General features: G+C 46.5%; 2 protein-coding genes across 2 annotated transcripts in view; both read right to left on the minus strand.

The window, feature by feature from the left end:
* Positions 1–25587, minus strand: part of LOC133088706 (bone morphogenetic protein 8B-like) — a 42113-nt gene that overhangs the window by 10240 nt on the left and 6286 nt on the right. Inside the window, exons 2-3 of the mRNA XM_061186750.1 lie at positions 7321–7510; positions 6733–6881 (exon numbers count right to left, since the gene is read on the minus strand). Coding sequence (XP_061042733.1) covers positions 6733–6881; positions 7321–7510 — 339 coding nt within the window. The remainder of the gene's footprint in view (positions 1–6732; positions 6882–7320; positions 7511–25587) is intronic.
* Positions 3495–5058, minus strand: LOC133088705 (succinyl-CoA:3-ketoacid coenzyme A transferase 2, mitochondrial-like). The gene is given in 4 exon segments (XM_061186749.1): positions 3495–3797; positions 3799–3959; positions 3962–4442; positions 4444–5058. Coding segments are annotated over 4 exon segments (1560 nt in total).

The following is a 25587-nucleotide window of genomic DNA, read 5'->3' on the forward strand; positions in this document are numbered from 1 at the left end:
GATGAATGAAGAAGCCTGGGGGCTCCCTTGAACTTGAGGCGTCCAATTCCAATTTCCCCACAGGAGCCCCAGGTAACTTTGATAGTGTGGGACAAGTTGATTGACTTTCTGATAAATACGAGTGCAACAAACTCTGTGGTAAACACCAAGGTGTCACAGAAAACATCTCAATCCATCCAGTTCATGGCAGTTTCTGGAGAAGTACAAAATTGTTCTTTCTTACAACCTCTATGCCAATGAGGAGACCTCACCCTGAAACACAGTTTCTTATGTATGCTGGTGTGTCCAATCCCTCTTTTGGGCTGAGGTCTCCCTTGTAAATTAAACGCTCAAGTAACTTTTTGCCAAGACAGCTTGACATCAGGGTCCCACCAGTGCACATGGTAAGCCTACAGATGGCATTCATGGATGCCCCAGAAAAGGAGACAGAGCTCTTCCCCTGCACTCACCAGAGGTCTATGAAAAGGTAAGGCTGGAAGTGTGGGCTGACGGCACACCAGGGAAGGCCAAAAATACATGGCCAATACAAATTCCATTAAAAAGGAACACTGGGACATCTAATCTAAAACAATACCCTCTGAAGCAAGAGGCCCAAAAGGGAATTCAGCCAGTTCTCAAAAAGTTTGAAAACAGGACTGGTTAAACCTTGTAGGTCCCATTTAACACCCCTATCCTCCCAGTCGAAAAGCCATACTCAACAGAGTATCACTTTGTCCAAGACTTGAGGGCTTTTAATGAAATAGTCCAAGATTTGCACCCTGTGGTATCTAATCCATACACTCTGCTTACAACTATTCTTGGAGAATACAGCTGGTTCTCAGTTTTGGACTTGAAAGATGCTTTTTTTCTGCATTCTTATTGCAGAAGAATCACAGCAGCTGTTTGCTTTTGAATGGCAGGATCCAGAAACACAGGTAGTCCAACAGTATTGTTGGACAGTCCTGCCTCAAGGATTTAAGAATTCCCCTACCTTGTTTGGGGAAATGTTGGCTAGGGACCTTAGAAACTTAATATTGGATGAAGAACTCTTACTCCGATATGTGGATGATTTGCTCATAGCAATCCTTGCATATGATGTGTCTACAAAATACCATAAGAACCCTGAATTATTTGGCCAATTGTGTATATAAGGTCTCCCAGAAAAAGGCCCAAGTATGTAAGAAACAAGTCACATATCTGCATTTTGTCATTTCTCAAGGACAGCAGGGTCTTTTGCCTGATAGAAAATGGGCAATTGCAGGCTTGGGAACACCCAAGACTCACAGACAAATGAGGGGGTCTCTGGGAATGGCAGGATTTTGTCGGATTTGGATCCCGAACTATGGATAGGCTCATAGTAAAGCTCCTCTATGAGGCTTTAAAGGGACATGATTTTGAGCCCCTTACTTGGACTACAGAGTGCAAAAATATATAATGGGGCCTAACCTACAAAGGACCAACCAGCAAGTCACTCAAAATTGCATGATTTGTGCTAAAAATAACCCAAAGACTGCTGTCAGACCTCCCCAGATGGGAACTCAACACAGAGGAACCTGCCCCACTGAGGACTGGCAAATAGACTTGACTCAAATGCCTCAAGCCACAGAAAATTTCAGACACCTGCTAGTATTTGTGGACACTTTTTCAGGATGGGTGGAGGCATATCCCACCAGGACAGAAAAAGCCTCTGAAGTGGTTAAAGTCCACCTTAAGGAAATTATCCCCCGATTTGGACTGCCTAACTCCCTTCAAAGTGATAATGGGCCTGCTTTTGTCTCTACCATAACCTAACAAGTATCTAAAGCACTGCGAATTAATTGGAAGCTACATTCATCCGGAGACCACAATCAACAGGAAAAACTGAGAAAATGAATTATATATTAAAAAGGAGCATTGCTGGGCTTCCCTGGTGGCGCAGTGGTTGAGAGTCTGCCTGCTAATGCAGGGGACACGGGTTCGAGCCCTGGTCTGGGAAGATCCCACATGCCGCGGAGCGGCTAGGCCCGTGAGCCACAATTACTGAGCCTGCGCGTCTGGAGCCTGTGCTCCACAACAGAGAGGCCGCGATAGTGAGAGGCCCGCGCACCGCGATGAAGAGTGGTTCCCGCTTGCCACAACTAGAGAAAGCCCTCGCACAGAAACGAAGACCCAACACAGCCAAAAATAAATAAATAAATAAATTAATTAAAAAAAAAAAAAAAAAGGAGCATTGCTAAAATATGTCAAGAGACTAATTTACCTTGGGATAAGGCCTTGTCAGTTGCCCTGCCAAGGATCAGAGTGGATCCCAGAAGCAGCTCAAATTAAGCCCCACTGAGATATTGTATGGTAGGCCATTCCAGGTGTCTGCCAGGGAGGGAGAATCTATAAATGCTCTGAAAGATCTAGCAGTTGCCAATTATGTTAAAACTCCGGGCACTATACTAACTTCTGTTCATGAGTTTGCTTCCAGCAGGTCTGCCTATCCAACTGAGGTAGCCTTACATCCTTTCCTGCCTGGAGTCCTCCTTAAAATCTAGAGAGAACAAGGGCCTGAGCACCATCTGACTACAAGGTGGACAGGACCACATGTGGTATTACTTACCAGGCACTCATCTGTCAAGTTAGCTGGAGTAAAGCCATGGATTCATCACACTTGGGTTAAAGTAGCCCCACTGTCATCAGAAAATTATCCAACTCCTGAGAGGCCTAGAGAGCAATGGGTTTGTGAACCCTTAGAAGACTTAAGCTTGCTCTTCAAAAAGGATAAGTATTGAGATTAAAATTTCATTGTAGAAGAGATTTCATCAGGTTCAAATAGTTGTAGATAAAGAAAGAGAACTGTATTGCTTAATAAAGTTTTAAGGAATATTCCTGACCCAAAACTGATCAATTCCATTTCACAATTACCCACTCATCACCCCTGTTCAGTGGGAAGTAGCCAGAAAGATCATTGCTCCTTCTTCCCACAAGATTGTATAAAAGCAGCCTGAATTGGGACTAGGACAAGATGGGTTTTTTGAGATGCTAGTCTGCCATCTTCTCCGTTTGCTAGCTTTCCAATTAAAGTCGTTCTTCCTTGTCTCAACAACTCATCTCCCGACTTACTGGCCTGTCATGCAGTGAGCAGAGTGAGCTTGGGCTCGGTAACAGTTCCTCCCACATCACTTTTCCCTACATTTCATGATTCACTCACGAGAGTAGGCACTTCAGTGAAACCTTTCCCATGCGATCATCTCAAGCTGCATAGAATTTAATGTAAATATCACAGACAGGGAGGAGGGTGATTGGAGCAGAGCTTTCTCAGAACTCACAGGACATATAAGGTCAATGCCTCTGTTTTCCTTTTGTTTTTAATTAAAGGCATGCCCCTCTTGAGAGAACAAAGCCTATCCAGTGGCAGCCAGCCTGGGACAGCAGGAGAAAGCCGGTCAGATGCTGGTGAAATGTAGAAATGTGATTGTGGCTTTCTCAGGATGCAGTCCAGGAGGTTAAAGGGAGAAGCACACGCTCTGGGACCAAGGTTCACTTTCCGGCTAGGTTTCGACCTGCTGCATGGGTCTGAGATTTGGGGAGACGCCAAAGGTTCTCCCCGTGCTCTTTTCGATGTCCTCCGCCATCAGGCCGTCCCAGAGCTCGATGAGGGTCAGTCCTCTCACGTCAAACACGGCCTTCTCGGTGATGATTTCACCTTCTCGGTCAAAGCGGTCCACGCACCAATTCCCAGTCAATGGTCTGGTGCATTACTCCAAGATTTTGGGTTCATTGGCCTTGGTGGAGTGCTCCATGGTGACCACCACTCTGGTCTTGGTACTGGACACCAGATCCATCGCACCCCCCCATTCCTTTCACATTCTTGCCAGGTATCATCCAGTTAGCCAGGTCACTGTGTTTGGAAACCTGCATGGCTCCCAGCAAGGTTAGGTCGATGTGTCTGCCTTGAATCATGGCAAATGATTCATCACTGGAGAAAAAACAGCCCCCAGGAAGAAGGGTGACTGCTTGCCCACATTGTTGAGATCTGAATCCACCTCCTCTTTCAGTGGAAACAGATCCAAGCCCAAGATTCCATTTTCACTGTGAAGATGAACGGTTATAATGGGGCTGATGTAGTTGGTGGCCAGAAGAGGGATTCCTATGCCCAAATTGGCATACAGGCCGTCCTCAAATTCAAGAGCTGCCCCCTTGATGATCCGTGTCCTTATACTATCTGCAGACTTGCATATTTCATCATCCTCTTTCCAGATCATTATGTGCTCATTTCTTTTCTCATATTTTTCTCCCTGTATTCCTCGATCTATGTAAATGTTAGGAACATGGATGTCCTCTGGGGCAAACGACCCCAGGTCCACAATTTCTTCACTCTCCACCACTGAGGTTCTCGCAGCTTTGCACGTGGGCACGTTGAAGTTCCTGGCGCTGGCCCTGAAGATGGCGTTTCCGGCCCGGTCGGCCTTCCACCCTTTCACCAAAGCAAACTCGGCCGTGACGGACGGCGTGCCCCAGAAGGTAGTGCTGTCCGTGGAACTCCCTCACCTCCCTGGGCTGACTCAGGATGGCGATGTGGCCGTCCTCTAAGTACTTGCTGGGTGCGCCTCCCTCCTGGGCCAGGGTCCCGTAGGCCGTGGGGGTGTGGAAGGCGGGCACGCCGGCGCCCCCCGCGCGGATGCGCTCGGCCAGGGTGCCCTGGGGCATGATCTCCAGCTCCAGCTCGCCCGCCAGGTACTGGTGCTCGCAGAGCGAGTTCTCCCCCAGGTACGAGCAGACGACGCGGGTGATCTGCTTGGTCACCAGGAAAAGGCCGAGCCCGAAGTTCTCCTCCCCCACGTTGCTGCTGACCACGGTCAAGTCCTTCACGCGGGTCTTGAGCAGCGCCCCTATCAGGTTCTCCGGGATCGCGCAGAGGCCGAAGCCCCGGACCATGATCCTCGCGGCGTCCGGGATGTCTCTCACGGCCTCCACGGGGTCCGCGTAGGACTTGGCACGCGCGCGAGCGCTGCTGGCGAAGCCGCACACACCGCCCGTCGCCAGCGCGGGCACCGAGCGGCCGGCGGGAACCCGGCGCCTGAGCGCAGACTCCAGGAGCCGCAGGGCTGCCATCGTCCGCTCCGCTCCGGCTGGGGCTCCGGCTCCGGGCCCAGCGGGGACAGGCGGCGGCCGTGCGCGCCCCGCCCACGTGTCACAGGGCAGGGGGCCCCCGGTGGTGACGCGCCAGCCCGGCTGGTTCCCCGCCGCCCCTCTCCGTCTCCGCGCTCCGAGGGCTCGAGGCGCCGAGCTTCCCGGGCCGCGAAGGAGGGAGGCGGGACCGGTCCGGACCCTCAGGCGGGACTGGAGGGACCCGGGGACTGGCGCACGGAGGCCCCGAGGCGACGTCGCTCCGAGGAAGCACGCCATGTCCTTCCTCTCCATCGTCACCCTTCCTCCCAGGCGCGCTACTCCCGTCCCCCCGCCCCCAGATCCACCTCCACCTCAGCGGTTCCCACACCTGTGTCCCCAGCACGTACTGTCCTGGAACCACGTTTGTCACAACTAATCAACCAATATTGGTATCTTATTATTTACTAAACATCACGATCTACTCAGATTTCATTAGTTTTCTCCAGTGTCTTTTTTCCAGGATCCCACCCAGGGTCCCACATTGGCATATATTCATCACAACTCCTTAGGCACCTCTGGGCTGTTACAATTTCTCAGACTTCCCGTGTTTTTTGATGACCTTGACAGTTTTGAGAAGTACTGGTCAGGTATTCTGTAGAATGTCCTTCAGTTTCAGGTTGTCTGATGTTTTTCTCATAGTGAGACTGGGGTTCTGGGTTTTGGGGACGAAGACCACGGAGGTGAAGTGCTGTTCCCATCCCGTCAGATCAAGGGTGTCTGGGAGCCACATGACGTGCTCATGGGAGCCTGAGCACCCGGCTGAGGGGTGCCGCTCAGGTTGCCCCTGCAAAGGTACTGCCCCAGCCCATGGCATGCTTTGGGAAGCAAGTCTCTAAGCGTAGCCCACACTGAAGGAGGGGGAGAGATGCTACACCCCCTTGAGGGGGAGTGTCTCAGAGGGTTGTTTGATAAAAAGCTGAATCAGATCCTGTCCTCCTCCACTGCTGTTAAATAAAATAACATTTATTTCATAGTTAATATTTTGCCCACTTCTCTCAACCTCCTCACAGTCGCTGCCTTGTCTCGTGTGCTCCAGCCATGGTGGCCCCTTGCTGCACCTCAGACACACCAACCCTGGGCCCACCAGGAGGCTCTCCCCCAAACACCTGCTAAATGAATGAAGGTGTGAATCCTCATTCTACAGATGAGGAAACCGAGGCTTAGAAAGGTAAGTAACCTGCCAAGGTCACCGAGTTAGAAGGCTGCAGAGCCGAGATTCACACCCAGGCCTCTGCCTCAGAGCCTGAGGGTGTGAGCGCTTCCCCTCGCCCAGCCCAGGGCGGAAACTCCTGGTGCAGAAGGCAGCTCCGTAGAGTAGAAAGAATCTCCCATTTCTTGGGGAGGGAAAACATGGACTCACTCTGAGCAACACAACTGTTGGTCCTGCAGAAGGAGAGGAGGGACTCTCGGCTGGTAGTGGGTCGCCTGCTGTCCCGCACTGCAGGACCCTCACTCTCTACCCACTGAGCCCCGCGGAGGGGTGGAGGTATCCCCCAGTGGCACAGGTGGGAACGGCCAGGCCTCCAGGGCCACGTGAGGGGCTCCAGCTGCGTCTGCCGCCAGCGGCTTCCTTGGAGGAGCCCCCAGGGGAAGGTTCGCTGCTGACTGGAGTCTTACCATCATCTGTTTCCACATAGAGGCGGAGTCCCAGGTCCTTGTTACGGTTCAAGAGCCAGCGGTCACTGGCTGCTGTCACTTCCAACACCAGCCAGCCCTCGTCCCCAGATCGGAGCGTCTGAAGATCCAAAAAGAACAAGTCAGACTCCCTGTGGACACGAAAGAACAATTAACTGAGGGCCAGCACAGCAGCCTTTGTTTCCAGTGCCCTCCTGGGGGACCATTAGTGGGGCATCTACCCCGCCTGGCTCTGACCTGGGTGCCTTACATGCCTTTTCTCACTGCGTCTACCGTACAAAGGTGTTACTGTGCCCGTGTACAGATGCTGAAACTGAGGCTCAGGAGCTCAGTGACCTGTCCATGGTCCCACAGCTAGGACAGTAGGATGGGGACTTGAATCCAGGACTGATGCTGGGCCTCTCCCCACGGTGACACAAGGCCTCCGGCCAACCATCTTTCTTCTCTGAGGGTGGGCTGCCCAGGAAGCTCCCCTTCTGTCCTCTGGGAAATGTCCCCCCCCGGCACCTAGGGCTGGGCCGGACACTCCGACAGAGGCTTGAGCGGGCCTGTGGGGTGCAGGGCAGGCACCTGTTGGACTGCTCCAGGACCACCTCGAACATGCTGATGTGGAGGGTCTGGTTGAGTGGGTGGGTACTGGGCAGCTTGTAAATCCGGAACTCCGCGGATGTGACGGCCTCCCCTGCTGGGATCTGGGTCAGGTCAAAGCGGAACTCCTTCCACTGGGGCTCCTGGTGGCCCAGGGTGCAGTCCCGCTCCACTGCAAGACAAAGTGGGACTGGCGGTCACTTGTGGTTCCAGCTTGGGCTCTGGGGTGGGCAGGGCCGGGTGGGATCTGGGGGCCTGGGCAGTCTGGGTGGGACCGCTCCCTCCTCGAGAACAGGCTTGTCCCAGCTCTGTCTCCTGGGTGCCGAGAGGGCTCCGGGAGCTGTGTCGTGAGGCGCCTGGCATGGCACCTGGCACACGGTGGTGCCACAAGGGCAGTGTCCATGTCTGGTCCACAAGCCCCAAACCCAGCCTGCCCCGCTCAGCACCCTGCTGGCTCAGGGACCCACAGATGGGGCACAGGACAGGTCCCTCCTCTGGGGAGATGGACACCAGACCCAAGGCAGAAAAAGGCCACGGTGGCAGCAGGGACATAGCTGAGTGCACTTGAGCAGGACGGGGCTCCCGGAGTCAGCCAGTATGTGGACGGGAGTTGAGGGGAGAGTGGGCTTGTAGCTGAATTTGGAGCTGGGCCTTGAGGGGTGAGAGTGAATTTGCCACGATGTCAAGGGAGAAGGACGGTGCAGAGGTAGGGTCCAGCCTGAGCAAAGGCCTAAAGCCGAGGAACGACAGCACCGGCAGGGAAAACAACAGCCATAAAACCCAGCAAAGGGTGAAAGGATGGCAGAACCCTTTTTGGAACAAGGGGAAGCAGGAAGGGGGGCCGGAGAGAGACATGGAAAGAACCAGGAAGAGGCGAGGTAGGATAACAGCTCCTGGAGATGCTGGGTCAAGTGCTGGGGAAGCTGCAGGGTCCCATGGCATGATTTGAGCAGGCTTCCCGGAGGAGGTGACACCTGAACTGGCCTTGAAGGATGGGACTGAGTCTTGGTAGGTGGATAAGGTAGGGGAGAAGACATTCTAGGCAGAGGTCCTGCACAGGTGCGGGGTGCTGGGGCCGCCCACCATCCAGCAATGTGCGGCTCAGGGCATAAGTCTGGCTGTGGCCTGACTGTGGAGAGCTGGAATTCTGGCCTCGGAGTGTGGGCTGTGCTCTGGCCAGTGGTGGGGGCCAGGGTTCTGGGCAGCAAGGGAGTGTGGTTTAAGGGTAGAGTGGAAGCTATGTGTGGAGGCGAGGGTAAAGCCAAGGCTGGAGGGGACCCGAGGCAGGCTGCTGGCGAAGCTGCTCTAACATTCTGAGCAAGAGACCGCAGGAGCAGAATAAACCCCATATTTCCCCAGCTGCCCGGAAATGCCCAGGACAGTATATTTAGAGCGTCTCACTTTAGCCTCCTGTCACTTTCAAACACTAAAAATCTGTATTTCCGCAAAGCGGGGGCGGAAGCCTCCCAGAGCCTTCCCCCAAAACCAACACTGAGATTTTAATTACATGTCTGTGAGTCTTTTTAAAAATTCTCTGACTACTGGACTCAGCGACCACAAGTCACCAGGCTGGTGGTGGAGGCGGATGGGGGAGCACTTCCTGTCCTCATGGTGGGGACCTGGTCCGGTCATGGATGGGCAAACAGCTGTGCTGGGCGGGGCCAGTGGACACATGTTTGGGCAGGAGATGGACTTTTCATCCCCAGACTGGGGAGGAGGGAAAATAGAACCTCCCTCATCTGACAGGGTGCTGGACCTGCAGCAAATGTCCACCCACAAGCCACGCTGTTTCAGGGGCAGCGTGACACAGGATGGATCTGGGTCCTCCCACAGAGGCAGGATGTGGAGGGCAGGGTTCTGGACCTTTGCCCAGTGATGCTCGCCATGAATATCACCACAAGAGTCCCCTCCTCCCTACACACTCACACACAGAGCTTTAGGGACAATTTCCGTGGCTTCGGTAACTGCAGAGACCACCTCGGTTACGTGACTGTGTAAGCATCCCTGATCTGCAGGATGAAATAGGTCCAGGCTGTTAGCTGTCACAGGAGGTGGCCCTGATAGTGAGTAGGGATCGTTTAGTCATGCTCTGCTCCCAACCCCTCTCAAAGCATCCTTAAATGTATCTGCCCCCAAGGCACAGGGGGGCGCTGACAGGTGGGTCACTGGGAACCTCTGTCTGCAGGACTGACACTGACTCATGTTGGATCCAGGACTGAGGGAACAACCACAAACCTGCCAGCTCCTGCGGGCACCAAGCTCTGTGGCCTCCCTCCCTTGCTGACCTGGGGGCCCGCTTGTGCTGGGTCAAGAGAGCCCTCTTCTCCTGGACTGACCTCAGCTCCAAGCTTCTGTCCTGTGGGTTTGTGAAATCGATACCTGCCCCCACCAACCCCCCACCCCTGCCCAATAGTTCCAGCACAGGAAACTGCCTGCCCCAGTGTTCCAGGCAAGCATGAGAGGTGGGACATTTTTAGGAAAATGATTTTCATCAGAAATTGATAAAACTTCTGGGATGCATCATTAAACTGGACATTACTGTAACTAGCCAAAGGAGAGCACCCCCTTTCTTTGCTGGAACCACATGAATGTACAGCTTTTCAGTAGTTGCTTCTGTGGATTAGGGGAAGATGTTTCTCAAAAGCTGGTGTTAAGAAACAGCATTTGTTGGGAACTGGATGTCCCCTATGGTAGTTCCTGGGCTGGCTGCCCCTGCTTTAGCCACTAAAACAGCATTGAGAAGGGTAGATGCTCTGACCTGCAGCCGGGGCTTCTGGTCCCAGCCCTGATCCTGTCAGCAATCAGGTACTTTCCCTGGGTGGCCTCAGTCTGCTCATCTGGGAAGTGGGGATCCTAGGATCCTTTCCACATAAGGCTGTGAAAGGGCTTTAAAAAGGACAGGGAGGGAGGAACCAAGATAGTGGAGTAGAAGGACATGCTCTCACTCCCTTTTGCGAGAACACCAGAATCACAACTAACTGCTGGACAATCATCGACAGGAAGACACTGGAACTCACCAAAAAAGATACCCCACATCCAAAGACAAAGGAGAAGCCACAGTGAGACGGTAAGAGGGGCGCAATCAGAGTAAAATCAAATCCCATAACTGTTGGGTGGGTGACTCACAGACTGGCGAACACTTATATCACAGAAGTCCACCCACTGGAGTGAAGGTTCTGAGCCCCACGTCAGGCTTCCCAACCTGGGGGTCCAGCAACGGGAGGAGGAATTCATAGAGAATCAGACTTTGAAGCCTGGTGGGATTGCAGGACTTTGACAGGACTGGGGGAAACAGAGACCCCACTCTTGGAGGGCGCACACAAAATAGTGTGCGCATCGGGACCCAGGGGAAGGAGCAGTGACCCTAGGGGAGACTGAACCAGACCTACCTGCTAGTGTTGGAAGGTCTCCTGCAGAGGCGGGGGGTGGCTCTGTTTCACCGTGGGGACAAGGACACTGGCAGCAGAAGTTCTGGGAAGTACTCCTTGGCGTGAGCCCTCCCAGACTCTGTCATTAGCCCCACCAAAGATCCCAGGTAGGCTCCAGTGTTGGGTTGCCTCAGACAAAACAACCAACAGGGAGGGAACCCAGCCCCACCCATCAACAGTCAAGTGGATTAAAGTTTTACTGAGCTCTGACCACCACAGCAACAGTCAGCTCTACCCACCACCAGAGCCTCCCATCAAGCCTCTTAGATAGCCTCAACCACCAGAGGGCAGACAGCAGAAGCAAGAAGAACTATAATCCTGCAGCCTGTGGAACAAAAACCACATTCACAGAAAGATAGACAAGATGAAAAGGCAGAGGGCTATATACCAGATGAAGGAACAAGATAAAACCCCAGAAAAACAACTAAATGAAGTAGAGATAGGCAACCTTCCAGAAAAAGAATTCAGAATAATGATAGTGAAGATGATCCAGGACCTCGGAATAAGAATGGAGGCAAAGATCGAGAAGATGCAAGAAATGTTTAACAAAGACCTAGAAGAATTAAAGAACAAACAAACAGAGATGAACAATACAATAACTGAAATGAAAACTACACTAGAAGGAATCAATAGCAGAATAACTGAGGCAGAAGAACGGATAAGTGACCTGGAAGACAGAATGGTGGAATTCACTGCTGTGAAACAGAATAAAGAAAAAAGAATGAAAAGAAATGAAGACAGCCTAAGAGACCTCTGGGACAACATTAAACGCAACAACATTCGCATTATAGGGGTCCCAGAAGGAGAAGAGAGAGAGAAAGGACCAGAGAAAATATTTGAAGAGATTATAGTCGAAAACTTCCCTAACATGGGAAAGGAAATAGCCACCCAAGTCCAGGAAGCGCAGAGAGTCCCATACGGGATAAACTCAAGGAGAAACACGCCAAGACACATAGTAATCAAAGTGGCAAAAATTAAAGACAAAGAAAAATTATTGAAAGCAGCAAGGGAAAAACGACAAATAACATACAAGGGAACTCCCATAAGGTTAACAGCTGATTTGTCAGCAGAAACTCTACAAGCCAGAAGGGAGTGGCATGATATACTTCAAGTGATGAAAGGGAAGAACCTACAACCAAGATTACTCTACCCGGCAAGGATCTCATTTAGATTTGATGGAGAAATCAAAAGCTTTACAGACAAGCAAAAGCTAAGAGAATTCAGCACCACCAAACCAGCTCTACAACAAATGCTAAAGGAACTTCTCTAAGTGGGAAACACAAGAGAAGAAAAGGACCTACAAAAACAAACCCAAAACAATTAAGAAAATGGTCATAGGAACATACATATCGATAATTACCTTAAACGTGAATGGATTAAATGCTCCAACCAAAAGACACAGGCTTGCTGAATGGATGCAAAAACAAGGCCCATATATATGCTGTCTAAAAGAGACCCACTTCAGACCTAGGGACACATACAGACTGAAAGTGAGGGGATGGAAAAAGATATTCCATGCAAATGGAAATCAAAAGAAAGCTGGAGTAGCTATACTCATATCAGATAAAATTGACTTTAAAATAAAGAATGTTACAAGAGACAAGGAAGGACACTACATAATGATCAAGGGATCAATCCAAGAAGAAGATATAACAATTATAAATATATATGCACCCAACATAGGAGCACCTCAATACATAAGGCAACTGCTAACAGCTATAAAAGAGGAAATCGACAGTAACACAGTAATAGTGGGGGACTTTAACACCTCACTTACACCAATGGACAGATCATCCAAAATGAAAATAAATAAGGAAACAGAAGCTTTAAATGACACAATAGACCAGATAGATTTAATTGATATTTATAGGACATTCCATCCAAAAACAGCAGATTACACTTTCTTCTCAAGTGACCACGGAACATTCTCCAGGATAGATCACATCTTGGGACAAAAATCAAGCCTCAGTAAATTTAAGAAAATTGAAATCATATCAAGCATCTTTTCTGACCACAACACTATGAGACTGGAAATCAATTACAGAGAAAAAAACGTAAAAAACACAAACACATGGAGGCTAAACATTATGTTGCTAAATAACCAAGAGTTTACTGAAGAAATCAAAGAGGAAATCAAAAAATACCTAGAGACAAATGACAATGAAAACATGATGATCCAAAACCTATGGGATGCAGCAAAAGCAGTTCTAAGAGGGAAGTTTATAGCTATACAAACCTACCTAAAGAAACAAGAAAAATCTCAAGTAAACAATCTAACCTTACACCTAAAGGAACTAGAGAAAGAAGAACAAACAAAACCCAAAGTTAGCAGAAGGAAAGAAATCATAAAGATCAGAGCGGAAATAAATGAAATAGAAACAAAGAAAACAATAGCAAAGATCAATAAAACTAAAAGCTGGTTCTTTGAGAAGATAAACAAAATTGATAAGCCATTAGCCAGACTCATCAAGAAAAAGAGGGAGAGGACTCAAATCAATAAAATTAGAAATGAAAAAGGAGAAGTTACAACAGACACCACAGAAATACAAAGCATCCTAAGAGACTACTACAAGCAACTCTATGCCAATAAAATGGACAACCTGGAAGAAATGGACAAATTCTTAGAAAGGTATAACCTTCCAAGACTGAACCAGGAAGAAACAGCAAATATGAACAGACCAATCACAAGTAATGAAATTGAAACTGTGATTAAAAATCTTCCAACAAACAAAAGTCCAGGACCAGATGGCTTCACAGGTGAATTCTATCAAACATTTAGAGAAGAGCTAACACCCATCCTTCTCAAACTCTTCCAAAAAATTGCAGAGGAAGGAACACTCCCAAACTCATTCTATGAGGCCACCATCACCCTGATACCAAAACCAGACAAAGATACTACAAAAAAAGAAAATTACAGACCAATATCGCTGATGAATATAGATGCAAAAGTCCTCAACAAAATACTAGCAAACAGAATCCAACAACACATTAAAAGGATCATACACCACGATCAAGTGGGATTTATCCCAGGGATGCAAGGATTCTTCAATATACGCAAATCAATCAATGTGATACACCATATTAACAAATTGAAGAATAAAAACCATATGATCATCTCAATAGATGCAGAAAAAGCTTTTGACAAAATTCAACACCCACTTATGATAAAAATTCTCCAGAAAGTGGGCATAGAGGGAACCTACCTCAACATAATAAAGGCCATATATGACAAACCCACAGCAAACATCATTCTCAATGGTGAAAAACTGAAAGCATTTCCTCTAAGATCAGGAACGAGACAAGGATGTCCACTCTCACCACTATTATTCAACATAGTTTTAGAAGTCCTAGCCACGGCAATCAGAGAAGAAAAAGAAATAAAAGGAATTCAAATTGGAAAAGAAGAAGTAAAACTGTCACTGTTTGCAGATGACATGATACTATACATAGAGAATCCTAAAACTGCCACCAGAAAACTACTAGAGCTAATCAATGAATTTGGTAAAGTTGCAGGATACAAAATTAATGCACAGAGATCTCTTGCATTCCTATACACTAATGATGAAAAATCTGAAAGAGAAATTATGGAAACACTCCCATTTACCATTGCAACAAAAAGAATAAAATACCTAGGAATAAACCTACCTAGAGAGACAAAAGACCTGTATGCAGAAAACTATACGACACTGATGAAAGAAATTAAAGATGATACCAACAGATGGAGAGATATACCATGTTCTTGGATTGGAAGAATCAATATTGTGAAAATGACTATACTACCCAAAGCAATCTACAGATTCAATGCAATCTCTATCAAATTACCAATGGCATTTTTTACGGAACTAGAACAAATCATCTTAAAATTTGTATGGAGACACAAAAGACCCCGAATAGCCAAAGCAGGGAAAAAACGGAGCTGGAGGAATCAGACTCCCTGACTTCAGACTATACTACAAAGCTACAGTAATCAAGACAATATGGTACTGGCACAAAAACAGAAACATAGATCAATGGAACAAGATAGAAAGCCCAGAGATAAACCCACGCACCTATGGTCAACTAATCTATGACAAAGGAGGCAAAGATATACAATGGAGAAAAGACAGTCTCTTCAATAAGTGGTGCTGGCAAAACTGGACAGCTACATGTAAAAGAATGAAATTAGAATACTCCCTAACACCATACACAAAAATAAACTCAAAATGGATTCGAGACCTAAATGTAAGACCCGACACTATAAAACTCTTAGAGGATAACATAGGAAGAACACTCTTTGACATAAATCACAGCAAGATCTTTTTTGATCCACCTCCTAGAGTAATGGAAATAAAAACAAAAATAAACAAATGGGACCTAATGAAACTTCAAAGCTTTTGCACAGCAAAGGAAACCATAAACAAGACGAAAAGACAACCCTCAGAATGGGAGAAAATATTTGCAAATGAATCAACGGACAAAGAATTAATCTCCAAAATATATAAACATCTCATTCAGCTCAATATTAAAGAAACAAACAACCCAATCCAAAAATGGGCAGAAGACCTGAATAGACATTTCTTCAAAGAAGACATACAGATGGCCAAGAAGCACATGAAAAGATGCTCAACATCACTAATTATTAGAGAAATGCAAATCAAAACTACAATGAGGTATCACCTCACACCAGTTAGAATGGGCATCATCAGAAAATCTACAAACAGCAAATGCTGGAGAGGGTGTGGAGAAAAGGGAACCCTCTTGCACTGTTGGTGGGAATGTAAATTGATACAGCCACTATGGAGAACAATATGGAGGTTCCTTAAAAAACTAAAAATAGAATTACCATATGATCCAGCAATCCCACTACTGGGCATATACCCAGAGAAAACCATAATTCAAAAAGACACATGGGGGCTTCCCTGGTGGCGCAGTGGTTGAGAATCTGCCAGGGGACACGTGTTCGAGCCCTGGTCTGGGAAGATCCCACATGCCGCGGAGCAACTAGGCCCATGAGCCACAACTACTGAGCCTGTGCGACTGCAGCCTGTGCTCTGCAACAAGAGAGGCCACGACAGTGAGAGGCCCGCGCACCACGATGAAGAGTGGCCCCTGCTTGCTGCAACTAGAGAAAGCCCTCGCACAGAAACGAAGACCCAACACAGCCAAAACTAAATAAAAAAAAAAAGACACATGCACCCCAATGTTCATTGCAGCACTATTTACAATAGCCAGGTCATGGAAGCAACCTAAATGCCCATCGACAGACAAATGGATAAAGAAGTTGTGGTACATATACACAATGGAATATTACTCAGCCATAAAAAGGAACGAAATTGAGTCATTTGTTGAGACGTGGATGCATCTAGAGACTGTCATACAGAGTGAAGTAAGTCAGAAAGAGAAAAACAAGTATCATATATTAACGCATGTATGTGGAACCTAGAAAAATGGTACAGATGAACTGGTTTGCAGGGCAGAAGTTGAGACACAGATGTAGAGAACAAACGTATGGACACCAAGGGGGGAAAACCGCGGTGGGGTGGGGATGGTGGTGTGCTGAATTGGGCGATTGGGATTGACATGTATACACTGATGTGTATAAAATTGATGACTGATTAAAAAACAAAAAAGAGTATGAGGCCAGAGCAGCATTACTAACGCAGTCAACGAAGCACCGAGAGAACACAATGCCCGTCTGGGATCATTTCCGTTCTTTAAAATCTACCCCAGGTGTTTGCCATTTTCCACCTACAAATTCAAAATAAAAGAATACAAAGATGAAAAAAAAAAAAAAAAGGACAGGGATCATGGGATAGGAGGGATGGCCATTCCTTAGGAGGTGGGAGGGGTGTTGACCTCTAATTTCCTAATTTAATTGACATATCAAAATAATAACATCCTGCCAGCACCATCGGGAGTTTCATGTGTGAGACTCAAAAGCCATGGAAGAGAAAAGAGAGACATTCAGTTTTCTTCCTCTAAATAAAAGTATGAAATGAAAGATTATATAAAATAAAAATATATCAATGCATCTGAAAGGCATTTGGACGGCTTCAAAGTGCCTCCTTTCCACCTGCCTGACCTTTGTGAAGACACTTGATCCTCTGGGCCTCGGAATCCACATCTGCAAAATGTTTGATACAGAGATGAAATTGAAATGAAAGTGTAAAAAGCCCTGTCTGCAACTGTGGCCGCACTTGGTGTGGTCCAGCAAATGCTTCTAACCTATTATTCAGGAGCATTTCCTTTTCGGTGCACATTCATGCCCAGCCTCCACCTTCCCCTATAACCAAGGTCTGGAATCTCCCAAAGATGCCCAGGCCTGGAGAGACAGCCTTTCAGCAATGCCGGTGGCACCGTCCACTGTGTTCCAGCTTGGGCACAAAGCAAAAACTGACCCCTTCTTTATGAAAGTGCTGAAGATTCCAAAACATCAGAGCTCAAAGGACAGATCACTGCATACAGTCTCCTCCCACTTTTATGCACACGTGGAGACAGATCCCAGGAGTCCTGGCTCCCATCTGGGCTCCTTTTCACTGCAGTGGCCCTCCACCGTCCAAGGCTACAAAACAGCATAAGCCCTCCACCTTGGAGTTGGCCTGTCCCTGCTTCCTGCCCCGCTGCTACTGTGGGATGCTCTGTAGAGGGAATTTAGGGGAAAGGCCAAGGTCTGCACAATGTGATTTCTTGGGTTTTCCTGGTAAAATTTGCTGCGGGTTGTGGAATTGGGAAGTTCATTCCCGGGTCCCCTGGCAGATTAAGACAGGCTGCGGGGTGCAGGGAAAGGGGTGCTCCTTGTCTGGCCTATGTTCTGGATCCTGGCCATCTGAGATAAGTCCTGCCAGGAATTCTCTCTCCATGGTCGTCCTGGGGGGACTGCTGATGTTTGAAGCAAGAGGATAGTAAATTATTTCCCCCCTCTGCAGAATCTGGGGTAGGAATTCCTAATCTGGCGGGGGTGGGGGGGGTCCTATAAGTTCACCTTTGGGTACGTGGGAGAAGACTCCTGACTCTGCTGCCTTCTCATGCTCTGGAGGTCTTCTAGAACACTCACTTTTCCCTTTATTTTTCCCTGGCACATCTAGGAATACTAATTAATTTGTGTATGCAACACATTTGAAAGCAGTGCTTATTGAACGCAAATCAGTATTTAGGCACTGGGGAAACTGTGGCCCTGTGCCTGTGAAGTTTACGTGCCGGGGGGAAGTCAGGTAGGAAAGAGTGAACAAACAAAGTCATTGTATGCGATGAGCCCTGTGAAGGACACCAAGAGAGAGGTGGGATTGGGGATAATGCAGGGAGGGCGTGTGGGGTTACTTTATGTTTCTAACTTTATTTTGTAGTAATTTTAGATTATTTAGATTCAGAGAAAAATTGTTGCAAGGATTGTTGCAAGAGACTTCCCATATACTCTTTACCCAGCTTTCCCTAATGATAACCATCTTACATAACCAAAGCACAGCATAATGACCAAAACCAGGAAATTGATATTGGTACAATATTATTAAGTACACTACAGACTTTTCTAGAATTTTGCCGGTTTTCTGACTTACGTCCTTTTTCTGTTCCAGGATTCAATCCTGGATCCCACATCACATTTCATTGTTAGGTCTCCCTGATGTGCTCTGACCTGTAGCAAGTGCTAAGCCATTCCTTGTCTTTCATGCCCTTTCTTATGAAGAGCACTGGTCAGGTATTTTGTAGGCTGTCCCTCAATTTGGGTTTAGCTGATGTTTTCTCATTATTAAATTGAAGTTAAGGATTTTGGAGAAATCCACCTTGGAATATGTGTCCTCTTCTAAGCACATCAAATTGGATGATATAATGTCAATATGTACTATTACTAGTGATGTTAACTAATTCTTTGGTTAAGGTGGTATCTGCCAGGTATCTTCACTGTAATGTCATTATTTTTCTTTTGGAAATAATAAATATCTTTAGGGAGAGATTTTGAGATTTGCACGTATATTTCTCCTCAAACTTTTGCCCACTAATTTTAGCAATTATTACTGTAATATCTGCAATAGTGATTTTCTGTTTCCTTCTTTCCCTCTACTTTTATTAAATGGAATTCTTTTGAAAGGAAGACTTGCCCTTCTTCCCATAATTATTCTGTTATTTATTTATATCATTATGGGTTCGCGGATATTTCATTTATTCTATGGGTTATAATCCAATACAATTGTTGCTCAGATTGTTCTAGCTTTGCCCATTGGGAGCATCTTTGGGTTGGCCCCTTGTCCCTTTGACATGCCCCCCTCCCCATCCTTTTTTTGAGTACTTCCTAATTGTCTGGCACCACCAGATGCTCCAGGCCCATCTTGTGATTTCCCATTCCCCACCGCTGACATCAGTCACTTCTCCAAGGAGCTCTGGTTCATGTCATTTACCATGTATAGAATGGGGATTTAAACACCAAGCTCTGAGCACACGGTGTGCTCATTAAAATAAAGTGTCATGCTTTTAGGCGCTCTCAGTGGACAGAGCTAGGAAATATATGTGTGTATACTAACCCATGCATAAACACACATCTGTATTTATTTCTATTTTTCTGGATATATCTATTTTAAAAATTAGAGTTATACCTTTAGTTCCAGTTCAGTGTGGGGTTACTTTATTTTTTTTAAAAATAAATTTATTTATTTATTTTTGGCTGCATTGTGTCTTCCTTGCTGCACGTGGGCTTTCTCTAGTTACAGTGAGCGGGGGCTACTCTTCGTTGCGGGGTGCGTGGGCTTCTCACTGAGGTGGCTTCTCTTGCTGCGGGGCACAGGCTCTAGGTTCATGGGCTTCAGTAGTTGTGGCATGCGGTCTCAGTAGATGTGGCTCGCGGGCTTTAGACCACAGGCTCAGTAGTTGTGGTGCACAGGCTTAGCTGCTCCGTGGCATGTGGGATCTTCCTGGATCAGGGCTCAAACCCGTGTCCCCTGCATTGGCAGGTGGATTCCCAACCACTGCGCCACCAAGGAAGCCCCCAGTGTGGGGTTACTTTAGATGTGGTACTTTGGAAAAATCTTTCCAGAAAGACACTCTAAGACTGGATCAAGCACTCGTGCATTGCTGCCAGGAACACAAAATGGCATAAGCCTTATGGAGGGGAATCCGGCAATATCTAGCAAAATTATACATTTTTTGACCCAAACATCTCATTTCTAAAAAATTGTCCCAAAGACACACTCACAAAAATACAAAAAGCTGTACATACAAGACTATTTGTTATGACCCAATTTTGTAACTTGTTACAGAAAAAGACTGGAAACAACCCAAATGTCTATCAACAGAAGATGGAATAAATGAACCACGGTACCTCTTCATGATGGGGTGCTAAACAGCTGTAAATTAGAACAAAGAGATCATCTATATTCTGCAATAAAGTGATCTCCAGGAGACAGTTTTTTTAAAGAGAACTAAGGTGAACAGTACAGATAATATACCTTTTATCTAAGAATGGGTCAAAATACAAATATTATAAAAATGCATACACATCATAGGTACGTATATATGTAATTGTATTTTTAAAATGGAGATAAACTACAAACTAATAAATTAATTAAGAAATAGTTGGAGTGGGTGAAATAGGTGAAGGGGATTAAGAGGTACAAATCTGCAGTTATTATAATAAATAAGTCATGGGGTGTAATATACAGCATAAAGAATATGGTCAATAATATTGTAATAACTTTGTATGGGGACAGATGGTTACCAGACTTACAGTGATCATTTCATAATGTGTGCAAATGTCAAATCACTATGTAGTATACTTGAAACTAACATAATATTGTATGTCAACTATATTTCAACTTAAAAAATGTAGTTATCTTTTGCTGGAGGAAGAGAACAGAGACAGAGTGTAGGAGACAGGCATGGAAGCCAGGCGTCTCTGAATGTCCCTTGCTTTGTAAATTTTGTAAATATTTCACATAAGTATAAAACAAGAATAATTCAAAATACAAAAACAAAGAGTAATACCTAAGACTAAAATGCAAAATAAAGTAAATAAATGGTGGGTATATTGAGTTGGTGGCTTACCCACACAGTGAGGAATTATTTCAAGTCATTTTCAAACAGAGTAGTTTGACTGTATATCCCTAGTGGGATAGCTTAAGGACAAAATAAACTGAAAATAAATCTTAATTTTTCAGTAATCATATTGCTATGATGATGTTATTCTACACCTATTATACGTGTAGGATATAACATATATATATATATATATATATATATATATATATATATATATATATATATATATATACTTGTAGGATAAAGCAAACGACTATCATATTAATGTTGTTAGGACCAAATTATTCAGTGCAAAAGAAAATAGAAATATAAAATATAAAAAAAAGAATTTAAGTAAGTCTATAATCCTAAGCTTGAATTGGAAATATTAGTTTGAGGGATAGATTGGGAGTTTGGGATTGACATATACACACTGCTATATTTAAAATAGATAACCAACAAGGACCTACTGTATAGCACAGGGAACTCTGCTCAATATTCTGTAATAATCTAAATGGGAAAAGAGCTTGAAAAAGAATAGACACGTGTATGTATAACTGAATCACTTTGCTGTACACCTAACAATATTGTTAATCAACTATACTCCAATATAAAAAAAAAATTTAAAAAAAAGAAATATTTGGGGACTTCCTTCGTGGTCCAGTGGTTAAGAATCCGCCTTCAAATGCAGGGAACGCAGGTTTGATCCTTGGTTGGGGAACTAAGATCCCACGTGCCGCGGGGCAACTAAGCTCGCTCGCACAACTACTGAGCATGCGGGCCACAAACAAAGAGGAGCCCGCGCGCCACAGCGGAGGGTCCCACGTGCCGCAATGAAGATCCCGCGTGGGGCAACTAAGACCCGACGCAGCCAAAAATAAAATAAATAAATAAATAAATATTTTTTAAAAAAAGAAATATTAGTTTGGGGAATTCCCTGGTGGTCCAGTGGTTAAGACTCCGCACTTCCATTGCAGGGGGTGCGGGTGTGATCCCTGATCAGGGAACTTAGATCCTGCATGCCGCCAGGCGCGGCCAAAAAATAATAATAACAATTTTTTTTAAAAAGGAAATTTTGTTTGAACTTGTGATTTTTTTCTCTTAGAAAATACATATTCCCTAGCTCTGTCCACTGAAAAAGCCTAGAAATGGTGGCCAAGGAGGGACAGTGGGGGAGCTCTAATGCCCCGAGCGTAGTCTTAAATGATCAACTCCACCACAAGGCACCAGGGCTCTTAGAGAAATGGCCCATTTCTGACCCAGGGCAGGAAATGCATAAGCACAGCCTGGAACATCTCATCGCAGAAGGCAAGGAAGCTCCCTGAACCTCCTAGGAGAGAGTTAAAAGTACTCTGAAGCTAACCTGAAGAGGCTTCATAACAGCCATGGAAGGGACAATTTGAGCATCAGAGAGAACTGTAATAGATTGAAAAGTATCACGTATATTAACATCCATTAGGTCATCAGCAGCAGCATTGGTCATCTTTGGACAGAATTTCTCAAACTTGGCACTATTGACATTTTAGGCCAGATAATTCTTTGTTGTGGGTGATAATTCTTTGCTGTGGATGACTGTACAGTGTATTGTAGAATATTTAGTAGCATCCCTGGGCTCTGCACACTGGATGCCGGTGGCACCACCTTCCCTTCCCCAGCTGTGACAACCAAAAATGTCTCCAGATATTGCCAAATGTCTCCTGGGAGATTGAGAACCACCGCCTTTGCAGAATGCTAGGAATCAATTCACTATTCTAAACCCTGGTAAATGAGGGAAATAAATAGTCAAGTCTGGAGGAGGAGGAAAAACCAGTCATGTGAAGAGGTGGTGGAAGAGCCTTCCAGGCAGATGGAACCACAAATGCAAAGGCCCTGAATCTTTGAGAAACATCCAGGAGGCCCACAGGGCTTGAATCTAGTGGTCCAGGGTCTAGGTGTCCAAGATGAGGCTGGAGTGACAAGCAAGGCCAGTTCATGTACAATAAATCCTACTTCTCAGCCTTCAAGAATTCATCACAGTGATTCAAAGAAGTTCTGTGACCTAGGAAGTATTTAATAAAGTTCACCTCTTGCTGATGTTATGACACTTCATGACCCTGTGAGGTGGGTTGGAAGCCACTTGTAGTTTCTTGAAGCCAACAGAGACTCTTGACAGCCAGCTCCATTGAGATACGTGAGTGGTGAGGCATGGGCCCAGCACTGGGGACACACGATGCCACTGCTGGTTCCACAGGTACCTTCTTTTCTACAAAGCTCCGCTTGGGGAAGCAGTCAGAGTGTTTACTTTCTTAACCCCTTATTGTGGCTCTTGGAAAATAAGCAGTCTCAGACCCTCTGCCTTCTCCTCCAGCCTCTGATAAAAAGGCCTCCAGATCCCACATTTGCAGGAAGAGCCTGCCGGGGGCACGAGGGAGCCTCCACCACCACGGCCACCGTCCATGTTCTGCCTTCCCACATCTGAGGCCTGCACCCTCCACACAGGCTAGATCTCCAGATGTCACACCCTGTATCCGCCAGCCTGACACCAATAAAGGCTTGGGCTATTTTTGTGCCCTGGACCAAATTTAGAGTCACTGAGACAACCCAAATCTGTCTTGTTTCTGACTAAAATTTATCTTGTTTCAAAAGACACCCTCTTCTTCCAGTTCAGCATGCCTATTAAAAGAATGGAATCTGCTTCCCTGGCGGTCCAGTGGTTAAGACTACGTGCTTCCACTGCAGGGGGCTTGGGTTCGATCCCTGGTTGGGGAACTAAGATCCCGCATGCTGCACGGCACAGTCAAAAAAAAAAAAAAAAAAGAAAAAAGAAAAAAAGGAATCTTTTGACAGCCACCTATGGACTGGGAGAAGATATTTGCAAATGATGGGACCAATAAGGGCTTAATTTCCAAAATATATAAACAGCTCATGCAATTCAATAACACACACACAAAAAAACCAACAAACAACCCAATCAAAAAATGGGCAGAATACCTAAATAGACATTTCTCCAAAGAAGACATACATCCAATAGACACATGAAAAGATAATCATCATCACTAATTATTAGAGAAATACAAATCAAAACTACAATGCAGTACCACCTCACACTGGTCAGAATGGCCATCATTAAAAAGTCTACAAATAATAAATGCTGGAGAGGGTGTGGAGAAAAGGGAACCCTCCTGCACTGTTGGTGGGAATGTAAATTGGTGCAGCCACTGTGGAGAACAGTACGGAGGTTCCTCAAAAACTAAAAATAGAACTACCATATGATCCAGCAAGTCTCTTCCTAGGCATATATACAGACAAAACTATAATCTGAAAAGATACATGCACCCCTATATTCACAGCAGCACTATTTACAATAGCCAAGACATGGAAACAACCTAAATGTCTATCAACAGATGAACGGATACAGAAGATGAGGTATATATATAAAATAGAACAAAATAATGCCATTACAGCAACATGAATGGACCTAAACATTACCATACTAAGCGAAGTAAGTCAGAAAGAGAAAGACAAATACCATATCACTTATGCGTGGACTCTAAAATATGACACAAATGAACTTATCTATGAAACAGACTCACAGACATGGAGAATAGATTTGTGGTTGCCAAGGGGGCGTGGGGGAGGGAAGGATTGGGAGTTTGGCATTAGCAGATGTAGACTGTTATATATAGGATGGATAAACAGCAAGGTCCTACTGTATAGCACAGGGAACTATATTCAACATCCTGTGATAAACTATAATGGAAAAGAATATCAAAAAGAATATATATAACTGAATCACTTTGCTGTACAGCAGAAATTAACACAACATTGTAAATCAATTATACTTCAATAAAATTTTTAGAAAGAGAGACAGAATGGCATCTTCTGACCTGACAGTCCTTCCTGCCCTCAAACCCTTCCCCAGCCCCTCAGGGCCCATGGGAGGGTGTTACGCTTGGCTCTGCTGTCCAGCCACCGCTCCTCACCCACACAGGCTGGCCCTGCCCATCCTCACGGCCTCCTGGGCCTTCTGGTGCAAACACCCTCCCCCTGGAGTCCCTCCTCGAAGCCGCTCTCTCCGGAGTTGCCCCATCCCGCCAAGTATAAAGGCTACTTTCTTCTCAGTCCAGCTGTGAAAGCCCCCTTGCCCGCCTCTGACCCCACACACATCAGCCTGCTGGTCTCTCCCTTTCCCTGTCCTGGGGGTCCCCGTCGCTGGTTCATCTTCCCTCTGGATGGTGACCAATTTGAGGACAGAGACTGAACATTGTGGGGTGGAAACAGGAGAGGCCTCAGCGGTCTGCTCATGCAGCCCCTCGTGTCCCGGGGGCCCAGAGAGGGGATGCCCGGCCCCTCATCCCAAGGGCTCCTGGTCCCCAGGACAGCGGCTCAGCATCCAGCAGCGCAGCCCCTGGGCTGGGCGTCCTGCTGGTCTGGGAGTGGCTTCCACGTCACCGAGGGTTTCCAACCCAAGCCACCCATGTTCTCACTTTACTGTGGGACTCGCCTCCGTTCACGGCCCGGCCCCCGAGGTGGAGGACAGGCTCCCTTGGGGCCCCGGAGGCGATGGGCTGGGCCCGTCTGGCTGGTCCTGCCGGTAACAAGGCCGAGGGGCCCCTCAGACCTAAGGAAACGCCCAGGTCTCCGCGGCCCGTGCGGGTCCCGAGTGAGCTGCAGAATCCATCACCTCCCGGTTCTGCCTCTTCAGGGCTTCCTCCCGCCCAGGAATCTCAGCACTGACCAGAGCAGGCCCCCCGCTTCACTTCTGGGGGTATTTTTAGTCAGTTCTCATTACTGACTTTTTCAAGAGCTGTTTCCATAAATGGCTCTGTGCTCATAATTACCGGTCCAGGCCTCAGCCGGC

The sequence above is a fragment of the Eubalaena glacialis genome, chromosome 3 (assembly GCF_028564815.1).
Source record: "Eubalaena glacialis isolate mEubGla1 chromosome 3, mEubGla1.1.hap2.+ XY, whole genome shotgun sequence".
Taxonomy (NCBI): Eukaryota; Metazoa; Chordata; class Mammalia; order Artiodactyla; family Balaenidae; genus Eubalaena; species Eubalaena glacialis.